Below are 26,338 nucleotides of genomic sequence, written 5' to 3' on the forward strand. Positions count from 1 at the left end.
AAATTTATTAACAAATTACTAGTCTTCTTCTTCTTCTTCCCAGCTGGTTCCCATTTTTATATGGGGTCGCCGCTGCGGATAAGCCGTTTCCATCTTTTTCTATTCTGCGCTTCTGCCTCATCAAATTACTAGTACTTTTAAAATTATAAATCAAGTAGAGCTTGAGGGCCCAGTCTACATGGTGCACCCCACAATAATTGAGGTTTTTGTTGGGGCTTTACTTGTGGTTGGTGTTCCTTGGGGCTACCAGACAGAGGGAGGGGGAGATGGGATAGAGAAAGCTTTTTTCAGTTCTTTAGGCAGAGGTCAAGATATCAGTGCCTTTGATGATTTTAGCATGATGAAAAAAAAGGTAAGATTCATTGAAATAAATCTTTGATAGCAATAATGTACAATTTCTATTCTAATTCTTATCAGTAAGTCAGACACAGATCTAATTTTTAACAAGAAAAACATACTTTTATGCAATTAAAATTTTTTGTATGAACTTCAAACTACTTATGAAAAGTATTTGTGTGAGCATTGATTTACCTTATTGAAAAAAATTTTGATGAGCCATCATTTCCTTCTACTGTTCATTCCCATCATACATATTAGTCATAGCAATTAAATGTACTGTACAGTCCAAATCCATCTTAATTTATTGCTGTAAAAATAAAAATATGCAGTCACAAATTTCCTACCATTTTTAGACCCTTTTTGAGGTATTCAGGATGTTTAATAAAACGAAACATCACTTGTGCTTTGTCTCCAGTTCGTAAACATTCCTTATCCATAGAGATTATGGAAGCAGTCTGCCGAACTGAACCCACGTGTACCATAGCCTGATATTTTGTACTGATGGTTGTTGGGTGATGCAAAACCAAGATTTCTCCCTGAAAATAATCAAATCACCATATTATTGAAAATATCTATTTTGAATTAACTGCTACAATTTCCGCATAAAACACTATAACTAAAATTCCCAAACACATGCAAGCTGTAATTTTTAGGTCAATTGTAGCATACTAAATAATACAAGTAACTAATATTTCTGTCTTACAAAAAGGATGAAAGGATTTCTCCAAAGTAACAAACACATTTTCAAAGTTAACAATGTAGTTGGTAGTGAAAGAATAGCAACTTTAGACCTTAGCCCTTTGACCAAGATGGGTAAGTTAGGTGGGAAATTCAATCCTGTGAACCTTTAGTACCTAAAATAAGAAGACACTTATTGGTGAAAGTAAGTCCAAATAGAACTAAACTGAAAAGTTCTTTTCTTTCCTGGACAGATCATTCTTCCTGGTCTCATATAGGAGCAAGGAAGATGACTCGAACAACCTCTCAACAGGTAATTATATGGGTGTAGAAGCTAGGCCCTGCTGCTTCCTCCGGTGCCTTAGATGACCGCGGAGGTAGCAGCAGTAGGGGAGTCAGCATTATGAAGCTTCATCTGTGGTGGAAATGTGGGAGGTTGGGCTGTGGCACCCTAGCAGTACCCGCTGAACTCGGTTGAGTCCCTGATTAGGCTGAAGGAACATAGAGAGTAGAGGTCCCCTTTTTGTTTTGTTTCTTTGTTAGTGTCGGCTACCCCCCAAAATTGGGGGAAGTGCCTTGGTATATGGATGGAGAAGCTATTACGGTCCTAGCCAGTACTGGGACAGAGAAAATCTACCTCCCTAACAGAGAAATAATGTTGGCAGCATCAAACCAGAAACATCAAGAGAAATGTTTGGTAAGATACTGACTTATACTGGACCTTGGCAGAGAAAGGGAGGAGTTGAATCTTGGCTGATGTATTCCGCATGAAAATTTCTCCTTCATGTAACTCAACTGCTTTAGATATCTAGCCAGCATATGACAGTTGTGGCTGCTGCAATCCCTTGAGATGGGCCAAGAAAGAGGTTGAAGAGGCAGTCATTCTGGCTCTCCTTGAGTCTAATATCAAAGGTGCTCCTTATAATGAAACTATAGTGAGGTTAGGTAAGAAACTAGTCTGATACAAGTTACATCATCTTTGAGGCATCTACAAGTTAAGAGACTAAACTAAAATTAGCAGTCATTCTTTGTAATGGTGATAACAAGTTAATGACTCTTATCCACAACAAAGAGGGGAATTGAGAGGTTTATATGGTAGCTTTATCATAAGATTTGATGAGCACTTGAGTTGGACCTCATTGTTTACAACTGGTACCTTAGTACTGTGCATATGTTGAGGCTCATGGGTGAAAGGCATAGCATATGTAATGACAGCTCACGAATATCAGTGATATATTTTTTGTGTATTAACCCTTTTACCCCCGGGGTATTTGGAAATTTCCCACCCTTAACCCCCAGGGGGTTATTTTTTTCCAAGCACATTTTGCAGTATATTCTATTTAAATTGCTCTAAAAGCCTTAATTTTTGTCATAGAGAGGTCAGGTTGGTCTCATTCTCTTGGAAAATGCCTGAATTTTCTCAAAAAAATATAAAAAAATATGAAAAACTAGTTTTTATAGCATTTTTTTGCAAGGACGTACGGCTACGTCCATGGGGGTAAAGGGATGGCTTTTGTGAAACGTACCAGTACGTCCTTTGGGGGTGAAAGGGTTAATATCCTTTTATTATTTTTAGCTATAGTTCTTCACGGAATACAAATAACCCACTATAATACTTGTCTCCTATATAGCCAGAGTTGTAAGTATAATAAATGCATTAGTGTTAGAATTTACCCAATAAATGTACACCAATAATGAGCTAGTGGTCAAGCTTGTAAGCAAACAGAAATGCACTGACATCCAGAAAGTGATGGAATAGCCCAGCTTTAGCTGTTACCTGACTAACAATGTAAATATTTAGAGGTTCAATTACAAGTAAAAAATACAGAGTATCTGCAATATGAAACGCCATCTCCCAAAATACAAACGAAGTTGCTTAAGAACATTTACCTTAGCGAGAGGGATATAAAGATACAGACTACCTAGTCGGTCTTCTGCCTCACAATCTAGATGTCTAATAGAGTGGTAAAAGATTCTGGATTGCAAGGGTTTAGCTGAAGAAGGATTTAAACTAATTATTATTATTATTATTATTATTATTATTATTATTATTATTATTATTACTAGCCAAGCTACACTAGTTGGAAAAGCAAAATGCTATAAGCCCAAGGGCTCCAACAGGGAAAAATAGCCCAATGTGGAAAAGCAACAAGAAAATAAATAAAAAAATTCGAGATTCTACGAGGGGCACTGGACTCTGTAAGGCACAGTGAACATTCAGAACCCCTACTGAAGGTATACTAAGTAATTATGACGACTAAACGCGACTATGGAAGTCAGGCTAGGGAAAGCAATCGGGGAAATACGTCAGACATCAGAATAACAAAGAACGTTAAATAAGTTGAGTTTCATAAACACATCACTAACTTAAAGGGTAAGTGAATACTGGAAAGTCATAACTGTATTGTTATCAACTCTGCAAAAGAAAAATATTCTCTCTGCTCATCAACTCGGTTGGTAAGAGAGTATTGGTGCATCATAATGGTTCTCTCCATCATTCATCTTTAATCAAAATTTACTTGCTCTCTTCAGCTGTTCAGAAAACCAAACTTCAGTTGTTCTTTTTACAACATAAATGCTTTATCGCTGTGCAATGTGTTCTTTCTACTGCCATAAACATTTGAAATTTAAAATATATTTTCCCTAAGACCAACCAAGTAACAATTACACTTCACAAATGTAATCTAAAACACACTACTTTCCCTGTGTAGAAATGCTAACAAATTCAGCAGGGGAGAAAAATAGAAAAGCAAAAAAAACTTATCACTATCTAGAAGGGGAAAGGGAATATGTCTGTATTTAAAACACAGTGCTTTCCCTAAGCAATGAATAAATGAATGATTGGTAATTATCTGGCATCATAACATCAATGGTCACTGATGTTCCCTATGCAAGAATACCAACAAATCTAGCAGGGAAACCAATTAAAATGTAATAAGTACTAAGAGAATCTGCTAAGGAAAGTGATTCAAGAATAATCCATACTTAAATACTCAGAAACAGCACTTCTTTAGCCAACCAACTCGCAAAACCTGAATCTAAAGATTTTTGTTTATAAAGTGAAATGACCATTTCAAGAATGGAAATCAAATTGAAATATGAGACATTATGCCACTGATGAGTCTCATACAAGTCAGCAAATCTCTGCATTATAGAAAGTTTATGAAGTTGAGAACAGGGATATAAACAATCTTGGAAGTAGGTACTTCCACAAGTTTCCAAACTTACCTTACTCAACTTATTAGAGTATCTCTCGGCAATAAGTTTACATAAGGTTTGAAAAAGAGATAATTCCTCACTTTCAATGTCTGCCACATGTTTTCTATCCCTTTATCTTCCAGTATCGCAGGTTGAACAGAGTGAAAATCAGCTGATTTCAAGTTATGTTTACAACTGGAATGGATACGGGGATACAAGGAATGATGTGTATGGGCGCAAAGGACTAGTTTTGTCAGTAGGTACTAGTGTCTACATTTAACCCAGCTAGAGTTAACTCATGATGAGCTAGTGGCAGAGCTTGTAAGCAAATGGAACACAATGCCAAGGGAAACATGATGCATACAATTAACTTGAAACTTCATTCACCCCATCAAGATTTAAGCAAAACAATGCAAATGATTGACTTAATACAAGAGAGTTTAAGAGCACTTACTTTGGTAAGTGGAGGTATATTAGGATCAAGACTACTTGTCTAATAGAGCAACTAGGATTGCAGCAATGCAAGGGTTTAGCAGCAGAGACATCTAAAGTAACTGAAGAATGTGAGGCTTTCCGATAGGATTTCAAATCTGCACTATGCAGCAACCTTTCAGAACCTCTATGGAAAGTAACACTATTAACACTAAGACTCAACTCAGGAAGAGAGGTTAGGTTTGGCAACCGGGCAGTTAAGATCAGAATTATGGCTTTCAAGAAATTAATTTCTAGACTTCTCAATTAACAAAGAGTCAATTAACAAAGGACATTAATACAGTAATGTCAAGAGCTCTGAAGGTCATCACTATTAAAATTGGCTGATTATGTGAGTTATTAAAAGTGTCATCATCCTCATCATCCCCCAAACAATCAACTAGCCAAATCTTCCTGGCAGTTTCCCTTGCTATAAGCAAGTTCACTTTCTTATTAATTGTCAACCAATAAAACATACTTTCTAAAAGAGGGACCGTGAGGCATGCGTACTCCTCAAAACGGCTATCTGAATCACAAGATTGCCCTCGACACGATGCACAAAGAAAATTGGGATCGTGATCTCACAGAAACGATTCCATTGAACACTTCATGTAACTGCTAACAAATCCATAAGAAGTCATATTAATGTCCAGTAATAGGTAAACCATCTGGAGTACATCTGAACAAGTCCATGTCAACAGAGAAACTGAAGGGACAAAGAGACTGCTGTATTAGCTCTGGGCTTCTTACCACTTACTGCTACAATGTTTCTTCCTTTACTAAGGGCATGAATTTATTGAAGAAATAAAAAATGGGAAATTTTTCAAAAATTTTAAATTTTGCTGGTAAATGGCAATTAAACTGAGCCTAAAGAGAAGCATTATGAACATCAAGGGAGGTTCAGAGAAATAAGTTAAGTTATATATAGTCTCTACGATATTAAACATTAAAATGCTCTTCCTAAGGTAAGGAAATACTTTGCAATTGGCCAAAATGCTTATTTGGATATTAAGCATGAGAGGCTGCTTTAATAAAATATAAAAACCAAGTTATCTGCCAAAATCTATCTACAGTACAGTTCCAAAGCATTACTCATCACATAAATATCAAAAACTACAATATAATCCACGTTCCTTACCTTAAACTCCCAGCATGAAGAGGGGTTTAAAGAGGGATCAAGGAGCACCTGGCCCTTCCGCACTTCTGTAATCTTAATTTTCTTCAATGCAAACGATGCAGTCTGACCCCCCCTAACTTCTTTGACTGGCATGCGCTTCCGATGAATAGACTTGATGGGCATGGGGATAAAATCACCAAGACCATTCGGTCCCAGTAATAAAGTATCATTAACCCTTATCACTCCCTTCATACATGTCCCTGACACTACCACACCAACACCCTGAAATTTAACAATACATATTTAATTTTCATGACATGTTTTATAACAAAATAATTTACAAAGTCTATAATCCTTCATAAAATGGCATTTATTTTAACAAATGGGAGACATTTTAACTTCATTATAATTAGAAGCCTCATCAGCCACAAGTGAAATTAAAAGAAATTTTGAAAAATTATCTTAAAGAATAAGGTTTGGACATGTGATGGTATGGGATGAGGAACAGTTAGTCAGAAAAGTAAATATGAAAGTGGCAGAATAAAGACTTTTAGGTAATGACAGGAAATCACAGAAAAAGAGAATACCCAAAGACCTAGACCTAATGGGAAATCAGGCTGAATGTCCCCAAAACAAAAGGGAGAGGAGATACCTCATTTTGAGTTTACTCCATAAAAAGGAAAGGTTGGTTTATTGCTCTTTTCATATCTAACAAGATTATTCATCATTGTATATTTCATGTTATAGTAGTAATGGTGGTGGTGGTGGTGTCCTACTGCTATGAAAGTAAGCTTAAATAAGATGATAATCTAGCCATATTACATTACTAAAGGAAGAAATTAATTGCATTTCATAACAAGAGAATCAAAAGATACATCATTCAATACTTACGGGAACTTGGTAAGTGTCATCAATTTGAAACTGAGCTGGCTCATTATCATTTTGCGGCGTTCTAGATGATAAAAGATTAAGGAACATGGTCAAGAGATCAAGATTGTCTCCAGAAACATTTGAGACCTGAAATATTGGACATAATCTGAAAAGCAAGATTATCAAAATTAGGAAGTGAGTGGGTTTTGATGATAAAACATCTACATCCTGATAATTGCTATTAAAGAAAAAAATTAAATAATTGAAATTTTTTTCAATACTTACCCAAAATACATTGGGCTATACTTTAGTAAGTGCAGTTTGGTTTAAAAAGGTCTACAAAAATTTATGTTACACACTATTATCCTTTCCCAGTGTGAGTAAAGGATAAACCTGTTATTTGGAAGGAAAAGAACACTTTTATTTTTCCCTTACGCAAAAATAAATTATCATACTCTGAGGACTATTAACCTACTACATTAATTGGCCACTAGAAGCTGCCCTCTTCAATCCATCATTCTCGTTTTTTCACATTAGCTGTGAGGAGGAGGGTGGGATGCACTGAATGTTATAAAATAACTGACCGTATTATTTTATTCTAAAAGAAACTTTTTATTTCAATGTCTTACCCAACAAACAATGTCCTAATCTCTACAGTCTGGAAGGTGGGTAGTAGCAAACAATAGGGATAATCATAGAAATCCACCCTAAGTTAAAAGATGAGTACTGTACTGTACTAAAAGTCCTACGGAAGATACTTGCCATACAATTACTTGTCCTGATGTAATCTGAGTTTTTAACTACTGTACATTACTTGCACAGCTGAGAACTCCCTTTCCATTGAGCATTATTCCAACACAAGGAACAACCCCAACAAGAACCCAAAAAAGGGTTAGTATAAAGAACCTAATGAAATACAGGTATTAACCTTACCCTCCTAAAGTACTTGAACTCAACCCCCAACTCCATCAGCTAATAAAATAAACATTGCAAAACAAAAATAAAAGAAATATAGAGATATAGACTATTCAAAGTTATAGTGAGCATCTATGACCAAACTCTTCATGAAAAGTACATGATATTTTTTGACCTGGGACAATAATTATCTGCAAGTCAGCAAGAAAAGATTTTTAAATTTTTTTACGTTAGAGAGTTTCTATTTTTAAGTACACTCTTTTATTACCCTAAGTGGACTGAGAGACATATCTTGAATAGTCCTTTCCACCATAACATCTTGAGAAAGAAGAATAATATCTAGGGAGACTAACATTTCAACGCATTGTTGGCTCTAAAAGCTGATAACAGAGAAAGAATTGTGCCTTCTGTATTGAAGCCTATATTACAGGACACTTCTTGTAATACTTATAACCCTTTTGGCTGATGCAAGGAATCCTAAAAAGAGGGTTTTCTAGGAAAGCTTTCAAAACTTAGCTGACTCTATAGAATCAAACTGAAGGCCTGATAGGAACATTAAGACTAGGCCTACGGCCCAATACCATGCTAAAAAATATCTGACTTAAGTAAATCCTCGATACAGAAGCATCTGGTAACATTCATAATGTCTGTATTGTTGGCACGATCAAAATATGTGCTACAGTAATGAAGTCAACATAGATCTGTAATCCTTGATAGACGTAACCATGGAACCTTTGGCATGTAAGTATGCTGAAAGAGTGAATAGTAACATCGACCTTTTTACATTTTCCCTGTCTGATCATATATTTAGTAAATCTAATCATGCTTGATCTGGGAGATCCCTAAAATCTTCAAATCTGTACTGTAATCATACACTCTAAGAATATCTTGTGTGTTAAACTTAGACTTATACACACATCTCATTACAAACTACACAAAATCTCATTACAGAAGACTTATCTTAAATCTCAAAATTCTAATTCAATCAAACTACCGTGAAAACTAATGATAAATGGGAAGAAAAGTCCTCCAATGAAAGAAACCCCACCAAATGAGTTTCATACTAAACTTTTAACAAAATGTAAATAACAGTTTCAAAATGGCACCCTCTTGTGGTCATTTATTAGTCCCAGTTATAGAAGTATACTTCAGAAGGGTTAGTCCAACAAACCCACTACTGGTCCTCTAATCCCAAGTTTGTCAACCACGCTCCGCTTCTAAAATGTAAAGCATAATGAATGTCGAGTATGACTTCTTGAAATTATCAAAATTATGAAAGAAACATGAGGTATTATTCAAAAGCCCAGAACTTTACAACATACAAAACAGCATCCACAAATTACTCCAAAAAATATTTCCAAGTAGATAATGTCCATAAATTTATAAGAAAATTACTACCAATATTATATTACTCCTTTAAAATTGCAGTTTAATTCACTAGTCCTTCATAAAACTCAAAACTAATATTCATTAGGATTCAAAAACTATTCTTCATCACAACATACCTTTCTGAAACAAAATTGGTAGCGGACACAACTACATCTTCAGCATTGCGAACCAGAAGAGGAACCTTCCGGCAACCTGGTGATTTTAATATTTTGTGAAGAAGCTTTAGAGTGTCCTGCAGGACATTGGGCGGACACATATCAATTTTGGTTACTACAACAAATACAGGGACATTGAGGGCTAGGGCCAGACCTAAGTGTTCTTTTGTCATTCCAACAACACCAGCATTTGCTCCAACCTGGAAGGATAACAACAAATAAAAACATTTAAAAAATTGACAATTAAAAGAAGTGAATGAGCACTATGAATAAAGCATTCTTATCTTATTATACCACCTATCATTTACACAAGTGGCAGTGTTTCTAAATTCTGAATACTTCAATTTTCATTATTTATCATTATTGCACAGTATTAAAAAGGGTTCAACCCTAATTCCCCTTCCCTTGGGCCTTTTCATGCCAGTTATTCTTCTTTTATAGAGATGTTATGTTTAGTTTTAGTCATGTTTCTAATAGTACAATTTTCCTTCCAGATAAAAACAATATGAAAATAGCTAATTCACTAAAATACACAACACAAAATTTATTTTTGGGGCTCAGCCATGTCGTCCTGATGGAAAGTTCCTTTAGGCAGCTTTCTAAGGGATATTTGGCTACAGTGATACTCCCAGAGAATTGACTACAGGTCTCCAGAATTCTAACTCTGGCGCGAGTATCCTTAATATAACTCTTAAGGATATCACATAATATCAGGGGACGTATTTCTTGATACGACACATAGCAATCTTCACCCCGAATAGAGTTTTCGCTTTGAGGGGGAAGAGTGGCGAAATTGAAGGGGAGCCATTATCAAGGTTACCCGGTGGATCCCCTCCCGGTACCATTCTGGCGAACTATTCCTTTTGTGGTAGCGAATTAAGCATGGTGTTTCTCCCAATCGCTCTCGGTGTTGTTACTATTATAAAGGATTATTACAATGTAATCTCCAGCATCTTCATCCTCTGGAAAGTATTTAATCTTTCCTGTGTATAAATTTTGGCTCTCTTCTCACAGTTAAATTAGCATAATTTAAATGTGTTTACTAGAGCCATCACCGGAGGCGGATATTTTGGACCGCTCTCGTACGCCATAAATGCTTTATTTAGCTAATAGTACGACGTTCCCGGTATTTAGCTATAATGAATTCTAGTTATTTAGGCAAATTATACTAGTGAAGATAAGATTTACACATGTAATATTTCCTCTTCTGTTAAAACGTTTCGATAGTATACATTAGGGCCTTGGTGATATAGGTAGCCGAGATCCCGACTTGGGTTAGGTTAGCCTAGCGCGTTTTAGTATAATTTAGTAACGTTATTTCCGTTTATCCTCTCGTATCGTTTCATTAATTCAATCGGAGATAGAACATCTCCTAGAATTATTATCATAATTCGATACTCGTCTCTTTTAGAGATATAAGGATAAACCCTTCCTTCCCTCTGAGTGCCGCCATTAGGCGGCAACCCTATCTTTCGTCTTGCCATAGAGTAGTGTACTGAGATAGTGTTTTTGTCCATCCTCTTTGCCGGTGAGTATCCTGGCTTTGAAATACTAACAGTAACTCAGAGTATTCAGTCTTGTTGCCGGCAACACTACCGATGGGGGGATTAGTCATTCCCCTGCCGGTTACACCGTTGCTGGCATAGGAAGCCCGGCTTCCCTGGTCCACAACCGAAAGTGGTAGTACAATTGCTGCCACCTTTCTCCCTTGCGGACTAGAAGACGTGTCTTATATCCGGCAATGTCTCAGGCTAAGGAATCGTTATTCCTCTGCTGCCAAAGACGGCACCGGCAAGGAAACTGTTTCCTTGATTTGCAGCCGAAAGCAGAAGGCATACCTGCCGCCTTCTTTCTATGCAAAATATAAGACCCTTTCCCTTCCCCCTTCTGTCCTTCTAAGCCGTCACGACCCGTGTGGCCGGTATTCTACAATCACCCTGCTTGCCGGGCTGATTACGATGCCGACCGGGCTCCTACAGGCTCCGGGAAAGGTTGTGCCGGCCATGACGGCTGCCGGTGGGAGACCCATTACAACTTTGAGTATTCTTCAGTCCTCCCTTGGACTGCCATCTACGAACCCTGTAACCGGCAGTGCAGCCGGCAACAGATATTGTGGCTGGATAGAAGCTAGAATTAATACATTCTCTCCCCTTCCATTTGAATCCTCATTCTGGAAAGAAGGCAGTAGAGACAGTAGTCCCTACAACCCTAATTAGTGTACTAAACTATAATAATACGGTAGTCCTTCTCTCCATTCTTTCTCTTTCTCTGTCGGCTAGTGCCGCCAGGTAAATAGCCTAGCCCGGTAGTATACCGTCAGAACTACAGTATAAGATTATACAGTAGCCAGTACTCCTGCAGTATAGCAAATACAGCAGTTAGGAAACTACAGTATATAACATACAGTAGTATGATTTTCCAACATACTCTGTGTATCCTTTCACAGTCCATTGTTGAGACCGCTAAGTAAATGTTGAGGTGAAGCATTCCTTTAACATTCTGATGTATCCTAGATCATCGGAATACATATTTTTATCCTACAGTATTAATATTCCTCTTGTGGGGAGTTGGTGTTAGTATACACTGACTTCAGCTCTAAGTACTAGAGCTATTCCAGCCTATATTTCCCTAATAAGGAAATTTAAAATATTAATATTGAGGGAGGTCACAGCAATTGCCTGGACAGGAAACACAGATATGTGTCTTTCCTATTTCCTTTCTAGCTTACTATCCTAAGCTATAATTATAATAGTAATGATTACTATTTAATACATGTGAATATATTTATCAGTATGATAAATTACCCCATTCTCATTTCACTCTTTCCTTCCTTACAGGAGGAGGGCAAGGTGAAGTGTGCAGTCCTGTTCTGCAACCACAAAAGTAGGGCCTTTGGTCGCCACAAGTTGTGCAGGTCTCATGGCCTCCGCTGCATCGTATTTGGATCCCTGAGGTACTGGAACCCGTATTTTAGCATATATTACATCAATAATATAAACAACCTAGTATTCATTCACCCTTTTCTCCCTTACAGGAGGAGCCGATGGCGAAGTGTACAGTGGTGTTCTGCAACCACAAGAGTAAGAACTTTTGTGGGCATACGATGTACAGGTCTTATGCCCCTGCCGCATCGTATCTGGATCCATGAGGTTCTGGGACCCGAAAGGTCACTCCAATCGCTTGACCTTGCTGACCGACGGCTTTGTAAAAGACATCCCTGACACTACGGAGTCAAGGGATACAGCAAGGAAACCCAACAAAGGTGAGAATGAGGTTTCCAGAAGAACTTTCAGGGACCTTACCTACCTAATAAATCTTTGAAGTACCTACTGTTCCCTAAGGCTCAATCGAATACGTTTGTGCCTCAGGCACAGGTCCAGCCTCCCTCTATCCAACGGACGGTTGACACGGATATCAACAGGCACTGCAAGGCTTGGAAATCCACCAAGATCGGATGTCAGAGGCATCCATTGACACCAGACAGGACCTACTACAAGAAGGCCCAGAATAAGGAGTGGTTCAACCACCCACGGAGGATGAAAGATCCGTTTAGACGATGACTGAGGTACCTCTGCTCACTGTGCCGGCATATTAACTTATGCCGTCAACCTCTTCAACCCCAACTCCCCAACTGGCTAGACAGTTCGGCAGGAGCGAAACGCTCCTAGAGTCGATCCAGCAGATGCTGACTCTGTTCCATAAGGAACGAGAGGAGAATAAGCAAGATCTCAAAGAGAGGAAAAGAAAAGTACTGTACAGGGAATGAAAAGCCCGGGCGCTTCCAGGGGCTCCGCTAGGCCCCTTAAATATCTGACCTCCCTCACTGTTCCGAACCAACCATGGGGGTAGACGGAACACATGCTCAGGTTGAATAGGAAGCTTTATATCTCCTAGAAGTTGGAGCCCAATCCTCTTGAAGAGCTTCAATTCTGGCCCAGCTTTCAGTGTACCCAGATTGCTTCGTGAGACTACGAGATGAATCTACATCCCGCGAGGAGGCTATACCGAAGGAAGTCATTGTCCTCGAACATGACGGCCCAAGCCATCCTTACCAAGACCCAGAAAGGGGCCGGATATAATAACTCCAAAGTCTCAGCATTGAACAAGAAGCATCCAACCGTCATTGCTCCTTCCTCATGAGCCTTTCCCCCTTTCGGGGAAAGCCCTGGACTGGTCAGGAGAGCAGTCGAAGAGGGCAAACCCTGCCTAATCCTAGAGAAAGGCAAACCATTATCTCTAGCTATGCCCACCTGCGAGGAGAAGTGGACAGAAGTACATCTAACCTTCTCCGTCTCGAAGTTGGATCCGGAAATAGCAGGTCAGCAGTTTAACAAGAACCTTCCCAAGTTGACAAACCATCCTTTGAGAAGGGAACAGGAAACGAAAGATAAGCTTGTCGCTTCCCTGTCTCATCAGAACCGCTTAAGAAATATGTGCAGGCCTTTATTAATGCCCCACCCTTGTGATGGATTTGTAGGTTTTTCTCAGGTCAAAAAAGGACCGGTAGAGACCATGTGTTTGCCGCATCAACGGTGAAACACGAACCCAGAAAACTGATTTCATCAGGTATCTGGGGCATAGACCCTTTCCCACAGGAAGTGGTCCAAGAAGTCATTACCAAAGCCACCACAGAGAATGGGAACCTGCTCAAAAAGTGGGGCATGTCCTCAAAGAGGAAATCATCATTAGAACTGCACAATTTCCAACCGTGACCATGACCACGGTGCCTCAAATGGTAGCCCAGCCGTAAACCACCTTCTAGATGGTTTCTCATCAGCTGGTAGCCAGTCACCAGTACTTAATCCAGGCTTTGAAAGGCACTTGACCACCTTTTGGCCCTACAAGGTAAGGGCCCAGAAAGAGGATCCTCCGGAAATCCCCCAAGGGTGGAGGAGGACGCGGTCATGGAAATACGTCCTCAGGAACCTCTAAACAATGTGAGGTTCCAGGTAGGAGGCAGACTTTCCACTTTCGGGATCGTTGGACCTTCGATCCCTGAGTCCACAGCCAAATTACGAATGGACTTGGTTGGAAATGGAACGAAATCCACCCCACCTTCCCAAAATTCTTCCAACACCCCCCCCCCCTTATTGGAAGAATATGCCTCAGAAAGTGAAGTCCATCAAAATTCCAGGGAAGGCTGTTTTATGTTCCCAAGAAGGACTCGGACAGACCCAGAGTCATTCTAAACTTGTCTCTAATCAACAAGTTCATCGAGAACAACAAGTTCCGGATACTTACAGTGCAACACATAAGGACCCTTTTACCAAAAAGGGGGCGCATATAGTCTCAATAGACCTGGCAGATGCTTACTGGCACCTACCAGTCAGTCGCCCCCTCTTCTCCTACCAAGGATTCAGGCTACAGAAGACAAAATTTGTCTTCACAGCCATGCCCTTTGGACTAAATATAGCCCCAAAGGTATTCACAAAACTGACGGACATGATCGTCCAGCACCTACGCTCCGAAGGAGTACAGGTAGTAGCATACCTGGACGATTGGCAGGTGCAGGCAGCATCCAAGACTACTTGTCTGCAAGCGGCCAGAAAGGTGATCCAGTTCCTGGAACACCTGGGCCTCAAGACCAGTCGCTAGAAGTCTCGCTTTTCTCCAGCTCACAAGTTTCAATGGTTGGGAATCCATGGAAACTTGCAGTCACAACACCTCTCCATTCTATTAAAGAAGAGGAGAGAAAGAGCGGCATCTGTCAGGAGACTAATCCAACACAAGAGGATTTCAAAATGCCAACAGGAAAGAGCACTGGGCTCTCTTCGGTTCGCAGTAGTGACAGACTCGGTGCTAAGAAGCACAGCCAAAGGATGCGACAGGAGTCTGGAGAAGATACGCATCAAACGCTCGAAGAGATCGACAAGGTTGACACCAACCCGATTGCGCACGCTACTGAGGCCGTGGTCAATGAATAAGAGCATAGCACAGACAATTTTCTTGCAACCACCACAAACATCAGTGGCGATACACACGGAAGCCTCCCTGAAAGAACGGGGAGGCCATCCGTATGAAAAGAAAGGGCAAGAAATTGATCATTCCAGTTCAAAAACTTTCACATCAACATCTTGGAGGCTATGACAGTCCTCCTGACATTGAAGAGACTATCCCCTCGCAGAACAGTCCACATCATATTGGCTCTCTACAACAAGGTGATAGTAATACAGTATGTCTAATCGACAAGGCTCGAGTTCACCTTACATCAACCATGTGATGTTAGCCATCTTCCGCCTGGCAAGGAAGAGTAGATGGCATTATCAAGCAGTTCACCTTCAAGCGTTCCGCGATGTGACGGCGGATGCTCTATCCAGGCGAAAGCCGATAGAGACAGAATGGTCCCTAGACGCAGACTCATTCTCCTTTATTCTCGATAAAAGTCCCGGAATTGCAGATCGACCTCTTCGCAACGAGCGACACGAACTAGTAGCCTCTTACGAGAACCTTAAGCAGAAGCGATACACGTCATGTCTTTCGACAGGAACGAATGGAATCGAATGCATCTGCTTCCACCAACCAATCTCCTGGTAAAAGTCCTCGACAAGCTAGTATCCTGCAAAGGAACAGCTCCTGTAGTGGCCCCAAAATGGCCCAAAAACAATTGGTTTCCTCTAGTTCTAGAATTGAGACTGTAGCTGTTTCCTCTGCTGTACCCAGCTTTATCAAAACTGGTACAGAAGTCGGCTGTTACATTTCATCCCCGAGAATCAACAACCTGCATTTCAGGATTTTTTCGCCCTAACAGCGAACAAAATTTCGGGATCTCAAATAATGTGACCAACTTCATTGTAGAGTAAAAGTCAAGTCCAACCAGGAGACAATGTGAATTGTCTTGGAAGAAAGGGGCACCCCTCGTGAAAACAAGGGGACCAACAGAAATTTCAACAGGTTTCTCTCTCTCTTTCTTCTTTTACCTACTTAAACGAGGCCTGACTTCCACTACGATAACCACGTGTAAGTCGGCCTTGACTAGACCTCTTCTACACGCCTTTGAAGCGAAACCTTTTTCAAGGTACCAAAGCATACACTAGACCCAAGCCGACAACCCCTCTAAAGCCCATTACATGGTCGTTGGTCAAAGTCTTACACTATGCTTCGAACTTAAACAAGGAGGATTGTACTCTAAAGGAGCTAACACAGAAAGTCAATTTTCTGTTTGCAATAGCCTCAGGGGCTAGAGTTAATGAACATTGGCCCTATCAAGGATGTAGGCCATATTCAGTTCACAGAAGAAGGAGAACTGAATCCTTTCCCGATCCTACTTTTCTCGCCAAAATCGGGCTGCCCACCAAAAGGTGGGGTCCTTGGAGAATCTGCCCACTGAAGGAAGATGTCTCCCTATGCCCATTAGGGTGTCTTAAGGTCTATCTTTGTAGAACTTCAGACTTCAAGGAAGGACAACTATTCCGAGGCGATACCTCAGGATCAAAATCTATCCCTAAAATAACCGAGAGCAATGCTCTCCTACTTATTTGCAGAGCGGATCCTGACAGCTCACCTGCACTTCATGATCCTAAGAAAATTGCTTTTTCACGGAACTTCTTCCAACAATATTCGAATCAAGTACATAAGATAAGACATGTTGTGGTGGCGGCGGGTAGTTCTAAAGAACCCGTCGTCTAAACCTGCGACGAACAGCGAACTGCTTTGGGACTTTCCAGTGCATCAGGTGCATGGGTACATTTACCCTCAAGTGCAAATCACAACTATGATTAACACACTGTTCCACATGGGTGCATATCTGACCAATAACACCAGTGCCCCAGTGAACGTTGCGTCACGGTGTTCATGCATTTCCAAAATCTGTACAAATCAGTCAGATTTGGTTTCACATCTCTATTGAGTGGCATCATTTCGATGAAATTACATATTTTCCCAAAAGGAGAAAATATGGACCCTGATGTGTTTTCAATGCCGGATCAGATTCATACCTGATTGTAGCTACAATTGATAATTTAGCTACGAGGTAAAATACTAAACGTATTTGTATCTTATTGCTGCTATCTCAGTAACAGACGAATAAAGTATACTAGAGTTTTAATTAAACCCTAGAAGGGCCCAACTTGAAGTCAGAGTACCGATTTCCAAGGGATAAAGGGTAATCTCCAAGATTTACCGTCCGTCCCTATGGGGATACAAACTTTGAATCCTTATAGTCGAAGTCGACACTTTCCCTGCAGGGAGCAGGAAGCCCTAAGCTAGTTCCAAGCTTAGTAGATATGACAAATAGTGGTAATGTCATATATAAAGGTCTAGGAGACCATATAAGGAACTCATTCAAAGTAAAGGCACATATACAAACCCACAGATATAGTACTTTCAAGAATTCTCTGGTAAACTTCCATCAGGATGACATGGCTGAGCCCAAAAAACGGATTTTGAGCAAAGCGAAAAATCTATTTTTGGGTGATATGGCCATGTCGTCCTGATGGACTCTCCCTCCTTTCTAAAAAGGAGTACAGTGAACCCTCGTTTATCGCGGTAGATAGGTTCCAGACGCGGCCGCGATAGGTGAAAATCCGCGAAGTAGTGACACCATACTTACCTATTTATTCAACATGTATATTCAGACTTTTAAAACCTTCCCTTGTACGTAGTACTGTTAACAAACTACCCTTTAATGTACAGAACACTTAATGCATGTACTACAGTACCCTAAACTAAAACAGGCACAAATATTAAAGGTGATTTTATATCATGCGTTTCCTAAACACGCTAAAAAGCACGATAAAAAATGGCAACCAATGTTTTGTTTACATTTATCTCTGATCATAATGAAGAAACAAACTGGAGGTAGAGCTTTGCTTATTACCCAGACATATTTCCCATACTTTTCCCTTAGAACTACATCACATCTTCCTACTTTATATATATATATATATATATATATATATATATATATATATATATATATATATATATATATATATATATATATATATATATATATATATATATATATATATATATACATATACATATACATATACATATACATATACATATATATGTATATATATATATATATATATATATATATATATATATATGTATACATATATATATGTATACATATATACATACCTACATATATACATACATACATATATACATAAATATGTTATTTTTATAATGAAATAAATTTTTTAATATACTTACCCGGTGATTATATAAGCTGCAGCTCTGCTGCTCGACAGAAAACTCTACGTTAAAAATCCGCCAGCGATCGCTATGCAGGTAGGGGGTGTATTTCAACAGCGCCATCTGTCGTGCAGGTACTCAGTACTCATTGTAAACAAAGAACTCAATTTTCTCCTCGGTCCACTGCGTCTCTATTGGGGAGGAAGGGAGGGTCCTTTAATATATAATCACCGGGTAAGTATATTCAAAAATTTATTTTATTATAAAAATAACATTTTTCAATATTTAACTTAGCCGGTGATTATATAAGCTGATTCACACCCAGGGGGGTGGGTAGAGACCAGCAATAAATGTTTACATTATTATGAGCTAAGGATTTTTTATTTCATTTTAGCAGTTATCAAAATAACAAACATAAAATAAATAAGTACCTGGTAAGGAAGTCGACTTGAACAATTACTCTGCCTTTTTAAGTACGTCTTCCTTACGGAGCCTCGCGATCCTCTTAGGATGCTGAGCGACCCCTAGGAGCTGAAGTATCAAGGGTTGCAACCCATACTACAGGACCTCATCAAAACCTCTAATCTAGGCGCTTCTCAAGAAAAGAATTTGACCACCCGCCAAATCAACCAGGATGCGAAAGGCTTCTTAGCCTTCCGGACAACCCAAAAACAACAATAAAAACATTTCAAGAGAAAGATTAAAAAGGTTATGGAATTAGGGGAATGTAGTGGTTGAGCCCTCACCCACTACTGCACTCGCTGCTACGAATGGTCCCAGGGTGTAGCAGTTCTCGTAAAGAGACTGGACATCTTTAAGATAAAAAGACGCGAACACTGACTTGCTTCTCCAATAGGTTGCTTCCATTATGCTTCGCAGAGATCTATTTTGTTTAAAGGCCACTGAAGTTGCGACAGCTCTAACTTCATGTGTCCTTACCTTCAGCAAAGCTTGGTCTTCCTCACTCAGATGGGAATGAGCTTCTCGTATTAACAGTCTGATAAAATAGGATAAGGCATTCTTTGACATAGGCAAAGATGGTTTCTTAACAGAACACCATAAAGCTTCTGACTGTCCTCGTAAAGGTTTAGTTCGTCTTAAATAGAACTTAAGAGCTCTAACAGGGCATAAGACTCTTTCTAGTTCATTTCCAACCATATTTGATAGGCTTGGAATATCGAACGATTTCGGCCAAGGACGAGAAGGTAGCTCGTTTTGGCTAGAAAACCAAGTTGTAAAGAACATGTAGCCGTTTCAGATGAAAATCCGATGTTCTTGCTGAAGGCGTGAATCTCACTGACTCTTTTAGCTGTGGCTAAGCAAACCAGGAAAAGAGTCTTTAAAGTGAGATCTTTAAAGGAGGCTGATTGTAGTGGCTCGAACCTTTCTGACATTAGGAATCTTAGTACCACGTCTAAATTCCAACCAGGTGTAACCAAACGACGCTCCTTCGTGGTCTCAAAAGACTTAAGGAGGTCCTGTAGATCTTTGTTGTTGGAAAGATCTAAGCCTCTGTGACGGAAGACTGATGCCAACATGCTTCTGTAACCCTTGATAGTGGGAGCTGAAAGAGATCTTTCTTTCCTCAAGTATAAAAGGAAGTCAGCTATTTGAGTTACAGAAGTACTGGTCGAGGATACTGATACTGACTTGCACCAGTTTCGGAAGACTTCCCACTTCGACTGGTAGACTCTAAGAGTGGATGTCCTCCTTGCTCTAGCAATCGCCCTGGCTGCCTCCTTCGAAAAGCCTCTAGCTCTCGAGAGTCTTTCGATAGTCTGAAGGCAGTCAGACGAAGAGCGTGGAGGCCTTGGTGTACCTTCTTTACGTGTGGCTGACGTAGAAGGTCCACCCTTAGAGGAAGAGTTCTGGGAACGTCCACTAGCCATCGAAGTACCTCGGTGAACCATTCTCTCGCGGGCCAGAGGGGAGCAACTAATGTCAACCTTGTCCCTTCGTGAGAGGCGAACTTCTGCAGTACCTTGTTGACAATCTTGAACGGGGGGAATGCATATAGGTCTAGATGTGACCAATCCAGTAGAAAGGCATCTATATGAACTGCTGCTGGGTCCGGGATTGGTGAGCAATATATTGGGAGCCTCTTGGTCATCGAGGTTGCGAAGAGATCTATGGTAGGCTGGCCCCATGTGGCCCACAGTCTCTTGCACACATCCTTGTGTAGGGTCCATTCTGTTGGAATGATTTGTCCCTTCCGACTGAGGCAATCTGCCATGACATTCAAGTTGCCTTGGATGAACCTCGTTACTAGAGAAATGTTTAGATCTTTTGACCAGGTGAGGAGGTCCCTTGCGATCTCGTACAACGTCATAGAGTGGGTCCCTCCTTGCTTGGAGATGTACGCCAAAGCCGTGGTGTTGTCCGAGTTCACCTCCACCACTTTGCCTTGAAGGAGAGACTTGAAGCTTTTCAAGGCCAGATGAACTGCCAGTAGCTCCTTGCAGTTGATATGCAATGTTCTTTGACTCGAGTTCCAAGTTCCCGAGCATTCCCGACCGTCTAATGTCGCGCCCCAGCCCGTGTCCGATGCGTCCGAGAAGAGAACGTGGTTGGGAGTCTGAACAGCCAGGGGCAGACCCTCTCTGAGGCTGATACTGTCCTTCCACCAAGTCAGGGAAGACTTCATCTTCACGGAAATGGGGATCGAGACCGCTTCTAGCGTCTTGTCCTTTTTCCAGTAAACAGCTAGGTGATATTGAAGAGGACGGAGGTGTAGTCTTCCTAACGAAACGAACTGTTCTAGGGATGATAGTGTCCCTATCAGACTCATCCACTGTCTGACTGAACATCGTTCTTTCTTCAGCATGTTCTGGATGCATAACTGGCTTGACTTGTTCTGGGGGCCGACGGAAAAGCCCGAAAAGCTTGACTGTGAATCTCCATCCCTAAATACACAATAGTTTGGGATGGGACCAGTTGAGACTTTTCCATATTGACCAGGAGACCCAATTCCTTGGTCAGATCTAGAGTCCACTTTAGATCCTTCAGACAGCGACGACTGGAAGAAGCTCTTAGAAGCCAGTCGTCCAAATAGAGGGAGGCTCTGATGTCCGCTAAATGAAGGAATTTGGCCTCGTAAACACAAGAGGAGCTGTGCTTAGGCCAAAGCACAGGGCTTGAAACTGGTAGACAACCTTTTCGTAAACGAATCTCAGAAAAGGTTGGGAGTCTGGGTGGATGGGGACGTGAAAGTATGCGTCCCTTAGGTCTAAAGAGACCATCCAGTCTTCCTTTCTGACCGCTGCTAGAACGGACTTTGTGGTCTCCATGGCGAACGTCTGCTTTGTGACAAAGACATTCAGCGCACTGACGTCTAGCACCGGCCTCCACCCTCCTGTCTTCTTTACCACTAAGAAGAGACGGTTGTAGAAGCCCGGGGATTGATGGTCCAGGACTTTGACTACCGCTCCCTTTTCTAGCAAGAGAGACACCTCCTGTTTCAATGCTCGTCTCTTGTCTTCCTCTCTGTACCTGGGAGAGAGATCGATGGGAGACGTTGCTAGAGGGGGTTTTCGTACAAACGGGATCTTGTACCCCTCTCTGAGCAACTTCACAGATTGTGCATCTGCGCCTCTCTTCTCCCAGGTCTGCCAGAAGTTCTTGAGTCTGGCTCCCACTGCTGTCTGAAGAAGGTGGCAGTCAGACTCTACCTTTAAAGGACTTGGTTCCTTTCTTCTTCCCACGTCTCCCTTCGGCACGAGCACCTCCTCTGCTGGAGGCTCTGCCACAAAAGGGCGGAATAAATCTGGACGCTGGAGTGTCCATCCTGGGTCTTGACAAGGTAGGCAAAGGGGTGGCTTTGCGGGCAGAGGACGCAACCAGGTCATGGGTGTCCTTCTGAATCAAAGAAGCAGCAATCTCCTTAATCAAGTCCTCTGAAAAAAGGCACTTAGAGAGAGGAGCAAACAGAAGTTCTGATCTTTGACACGGTGTCACTCCAGCTGACAGGAAAGAGCAAAGGTTCTCACGCTTCTTGAGGACCCCGGATACGAACGAAGCAGCAAGCTCACTAGATCCGTCACGTATGGCCTTGTCCATGCAGGACATGATGAGCAAGGAAGATTCCTTGTCAGAAGGGGAGATCTTCCTGCTCAAAGCTCCCAGACACCAGTCCAAAAAGTTGAAAACCTCGAAGGCTCTAAATACTCCTTTCAACAGATGGTCTAGGTCCGAAGGTGACCAGCATATCTTAGAGCATCTCATGGCTAGCCTGCGGGGAGAGTCTACAAGACTTGAGAAGTCGCCCTGGGCAGAGGCAGGAACTCCCAAGCCGAGAACTTCTCCCGTGGCATACCAGACGCTCGATCTGGAAGAGAGTTTAGCAGGGGGAAACGTAAAGGCTGTCTTCCCTAGACTCTTCTTGGACTGCATCCAATCTCCTAAAACTCGTAAAGCTCTCTTGGACGAGCGTGCGAGGACGAGTTTCATAAAGGCAGGCGAGGATGACTGCGTACCTAACGCAAACTCTGACGGAGGAGAGCGTGGAGCCACAGACACAAACTGGTCCGGATACATCTCTTTGAACAGAGCAAGAACTTTTCTAAAGTCCAAAGAGGGTTGCGTGGTCTTGGGTTCATCAAGGTCCGAATGTGGTTCATCAACGTGTGCCGCATCGTCATCATCAGAGTCCATCATCCGAGAATTGAGGAGGAAGCGGCAAAGGAGTAGGTATCGGCTGGTCAGCTGAGTCCGGTCGCACGGGTGCACGCGTGACTGAACCGGACGCAACGTCATGGAACTGTTGCCCAGTCTGTGAGCTGGCAACAACCATAGCAGCGCGGGGACGCACAGCGTCTACTCCAGACTGTCTAGTCTGATGTGGGCGAGCAGAGGCAACCACACTGGGTTGCGGAGGTTGACGCACCGCGTCAAAACAAAACAACTTTGACGGTTGTTGTACCTCGCGAACGTCAACGGAAGGTTCCGTGCGTCGCTGAACGTCAACATGCGGCTGGCAGGGTACACTGGAACGCATGGGTGGCGGGACTCTCTCAGCTGGAGTGCGCAAGAAGGTTGCCTCAGCGTCCACAGGACGCACAACCGTGGTTGGTTGTAGGCAAGAGGTTGGTGCAGCATCAACCTTCTCCGCACGAAAGTCCTGCATCAGAGACGTTAACTGATACTGCATGGTCTGCAGCAAAGACCACTTAGGGTCTACAGGAGCAGGTGCGGCGACAGACGGTGTGACTGCCTGAGGCGGTACCGCTTTGCCTCTCTTAGGAGGTGAGCAGTCATCGGAAGACTGCAGCAAGTCCGAACTGACCCAGTGGCTACAACTGGGCCGTTGGACTTGCGCGTAAGGGACCGACTTGCGCTTAAGAGGTCGTGAGACCTTGGTCCATGGTTTCTTACGAGAAACCTCTTCCGCAGACGAGGAATAAATGGGCTCTCTCGTCTCTGTGTGGGTGGGGCGATCTTGGGTAGATACGCCCGAAACCACGGAGGGAACGTCTGTTCGCTGATTAAAGCCTCTCGAACCCTTTGGTCGTACGACATTGCTTCTCCCCTGGACTTGGGAGCTTGCAAGAGGTCCCGGACTAGGAGGACGACAGGCACGAACAGACGAACCCTCAAGCGCAACACTATCCACAACACTATCACTCACTTTATCACTTCCCACTGCACTCTTACACTTCAGCTCCTTGACGTCCGCCATGAGCTGGTTACGGTCACTAGCCAAGGACTCGACTCTCTCACCCAGAGCTTGGATGGCACGCATCATATCTGCCATCGAAGGTTCCTGAGTGCCAGAAGGGGGATTAGGAGCAACCACTACAGGGGAAGGAATAGGTTGTGGGGCATGAGGAGAGGAAAAATCAACGGAACGAGATGAACTTCTCCTGACTCTATCTCTCTCTAGCCTACGTGTATATTTCTGGAATTCGATAAAATCGAATTCCGAAAGCCCAACGCATTCCTCACATCGATCTTCCAATTGACAGGTTTTATCCCGACAATTGGAACAAACGGTGTGAGGATCGATAGAGGCCTTCGGAAGACGCCTTGAACAGTCCCTAGCATTACACTTCCTGAATTTAGGGACTTGAGAAAGGTCAGCCATTTTGAATTGGTCAAAGGGGAATTCAAAAACTATCCAAAGTCATCAACAAATAATCCGATATCAAAAAAAGAATGCAAGGATTTATTGAAGAGAAAGCCTGCACAGCGAAAGCTCAAAACTAGAAACGTGTACTTCACCAAATAGTTGTGAAAACCAATCCAGTTAGCAACAGCGAATTAGTAGGTCTTGCCGGTGGCACGACAGAGAGAAAATTGAGTTCTTTGTTTACAATGAGTACTGAGTACCTGCACGACAGATGGCGCTGTTGAAGTACACCCCCTACCTGCATAGCGATCGCTGGCGGATTTTTAACGTAGAGTTTTCTGTCGAGCAGCAGAGCTGCAGCTTATATAATCACCGGCTAAGTTAAATATTGAAAACCATGCATACATATATATATATATATATATATATATATATATATATATATATATATATATATATATATATATATATATATTACTGTATATATATGGATTATGGAAAAAATCCGCAAAGTGGTGAATCCGCGATGGTCGAACCGCGAAGTAGCGAGGGTTCACTGTATACATATATGTAACAAAGCCCCCACCCGAAACTACTCTATCTGCGGCTATCCATGCTTAATTGCAACAAGGAACAGTTCGCCGGGGTGGTACCGGGAGGGGATCCACCGGGTAACCTTGATAACGGCTCCCCTTCAATTTCGCCACTCTTCCCCCTCAAAGCAAAAACTCTATTCGGGGTGAAGATTGCTATGTGTCGTATCAAGAAATACGTCCCCTGATATTATGTGATATCCTTAAGAGTTACATTAAGGATACTAGCGCCAGGCGTTAGAATTCTGGAGACCTGTGGTCAATTCTCTGGGAGCATCACTGTAGCCAAAAATCCCTTAGAAAGCTGCCTAAAGGAACCTTCCATCACGACGACATGGCCATATTACCCAAAAATAGATTTTTCGCTTTGCTCAAAATCCGTTATGTATCATGAACACTAGAGATTAATAAAGAAACTTTCCGCTAAAAAGAAGTAACATCATGCAACCTACCATAAGCATCGTGAAATCTGGAAGATGCCCAGTCATACCAAACACAGTTGTTTTCAAATACCGTTCATGACCTGCTAGGTCAATAAAAGTGATGACCTTACTAGATGCTTCACAAATCTTAACCCAGTCTAAGTGACCATGGTCTGGTTTATTTACTACTTTTCCTGAAATAAAAATGCATTTTGAAAAAAACAATACCATTTATATCTAATTGAAATGCAGAAGAAACCATAAAGAAGATTGAAAATATAAAAGAAAAAACAAGAGTAAAGCTTCCCCAGACTTTGCAATGTATGGGTCTAATTCTGACATGGCAAATCTTTACATATAACTTGAAATTTCTGCATAAGATATTTAAACTAAGTTATTAAATGATGAGGTCATGAGGATCATATGCAGTGCAGTACTGCCCAAAATCAATAGGTTTTAGACATTAATTATAAATGTTTAAAGCTACCTTTCCCTTTGGCACTGTGTAGTTGATGGTAACAGTTCTGCAACTATTTATAGCAGTTAGGTTATGTGCCCCATTCTGTTGCATCATTTCTGATTTTAGTACAGTACTAATATATATACTAAGATAGCTGTTAATTGCCTTTTTTGTATTAATTTTGTATCTCTGAAATATGAGCTTATTCTATGTAATCTTCAAAGTTAAGTAAAGAAACTTTTTGATATTTCTGAAATGTAAGCCTATTTTAACAAAAGCTTCAAAGTAAATAATCCTTTGATTTGTTCTATAAATGTGAGTACTCATTATGAATCACAAAAAAAGGATTTTCAAAACATCTTATTATTTCAATACCTACCCACATTTCCCATGTGCTATACATTTTGCAAGTACACCTTGGTTGACACACTCAAAATTACAAGACTAGTAATGGGTTTTTATGATTAGCCTTCCTATCTTATACCATGAGAAATACTCCATACCAAGAATGGCTTCCATCTAG

The 26,338-nt window shown here is 41.3% G+C and overlaps 1 protein-coding gene across 3 annotated transcripts in view; it reads right to left on the reverse strand.

Annotated features, from left to right (window-relative positions):
* The window catches only part of GTPBP1 (GTP-binding protein 1), a 125,989-nt gene that overhangs the window by 53,053 nt on the left and 46,598 nt on the right, over nt 1-26,338 (reverse strand). For all 3 annotated transcript variants that reach the window (XM_068346544.1, XM_068346543.1, XM_068346545.1), the window contains exons 6-10: nt 25,386-25,549; nt 9,094-9,332; nt 6,695-6,839; nt 5,825-6,085; nt 684-875 (exon numbers count right to left, since the gene is read on the reverse strand). In XM_068346544.1, coding sequence (XP_068202645.1) covers nt 684-875; nt 5,825-6,085; nt 6,695-6,839; nt 9,094-9,332; nt 25,386-25,549 — 1,001 coding nt within the window. The remainder of the gene's footprint in view (nt 1-683; nt 876-5,824; nt 6,086-6,694; nt 6,840-9,093; nt 9,333-25,385; nt 25,550-26,338) is intronic.

The sequence above is a fragment of the Palaemon carinicauda genome, chromosome 22, assembly GCF_036898095.1.
Source record: "Palaemon carinicauda isolate YSFRI2023 chromosome 22, ASM3689809v2, whole genome shotgun sequence".
Lineage (NCBI taxonomy): Eukaryota > Metazoa > Arthropoda > Malacostraca > Decapoda > Palaemonidae > Palaemon > Palaemon carinicauda.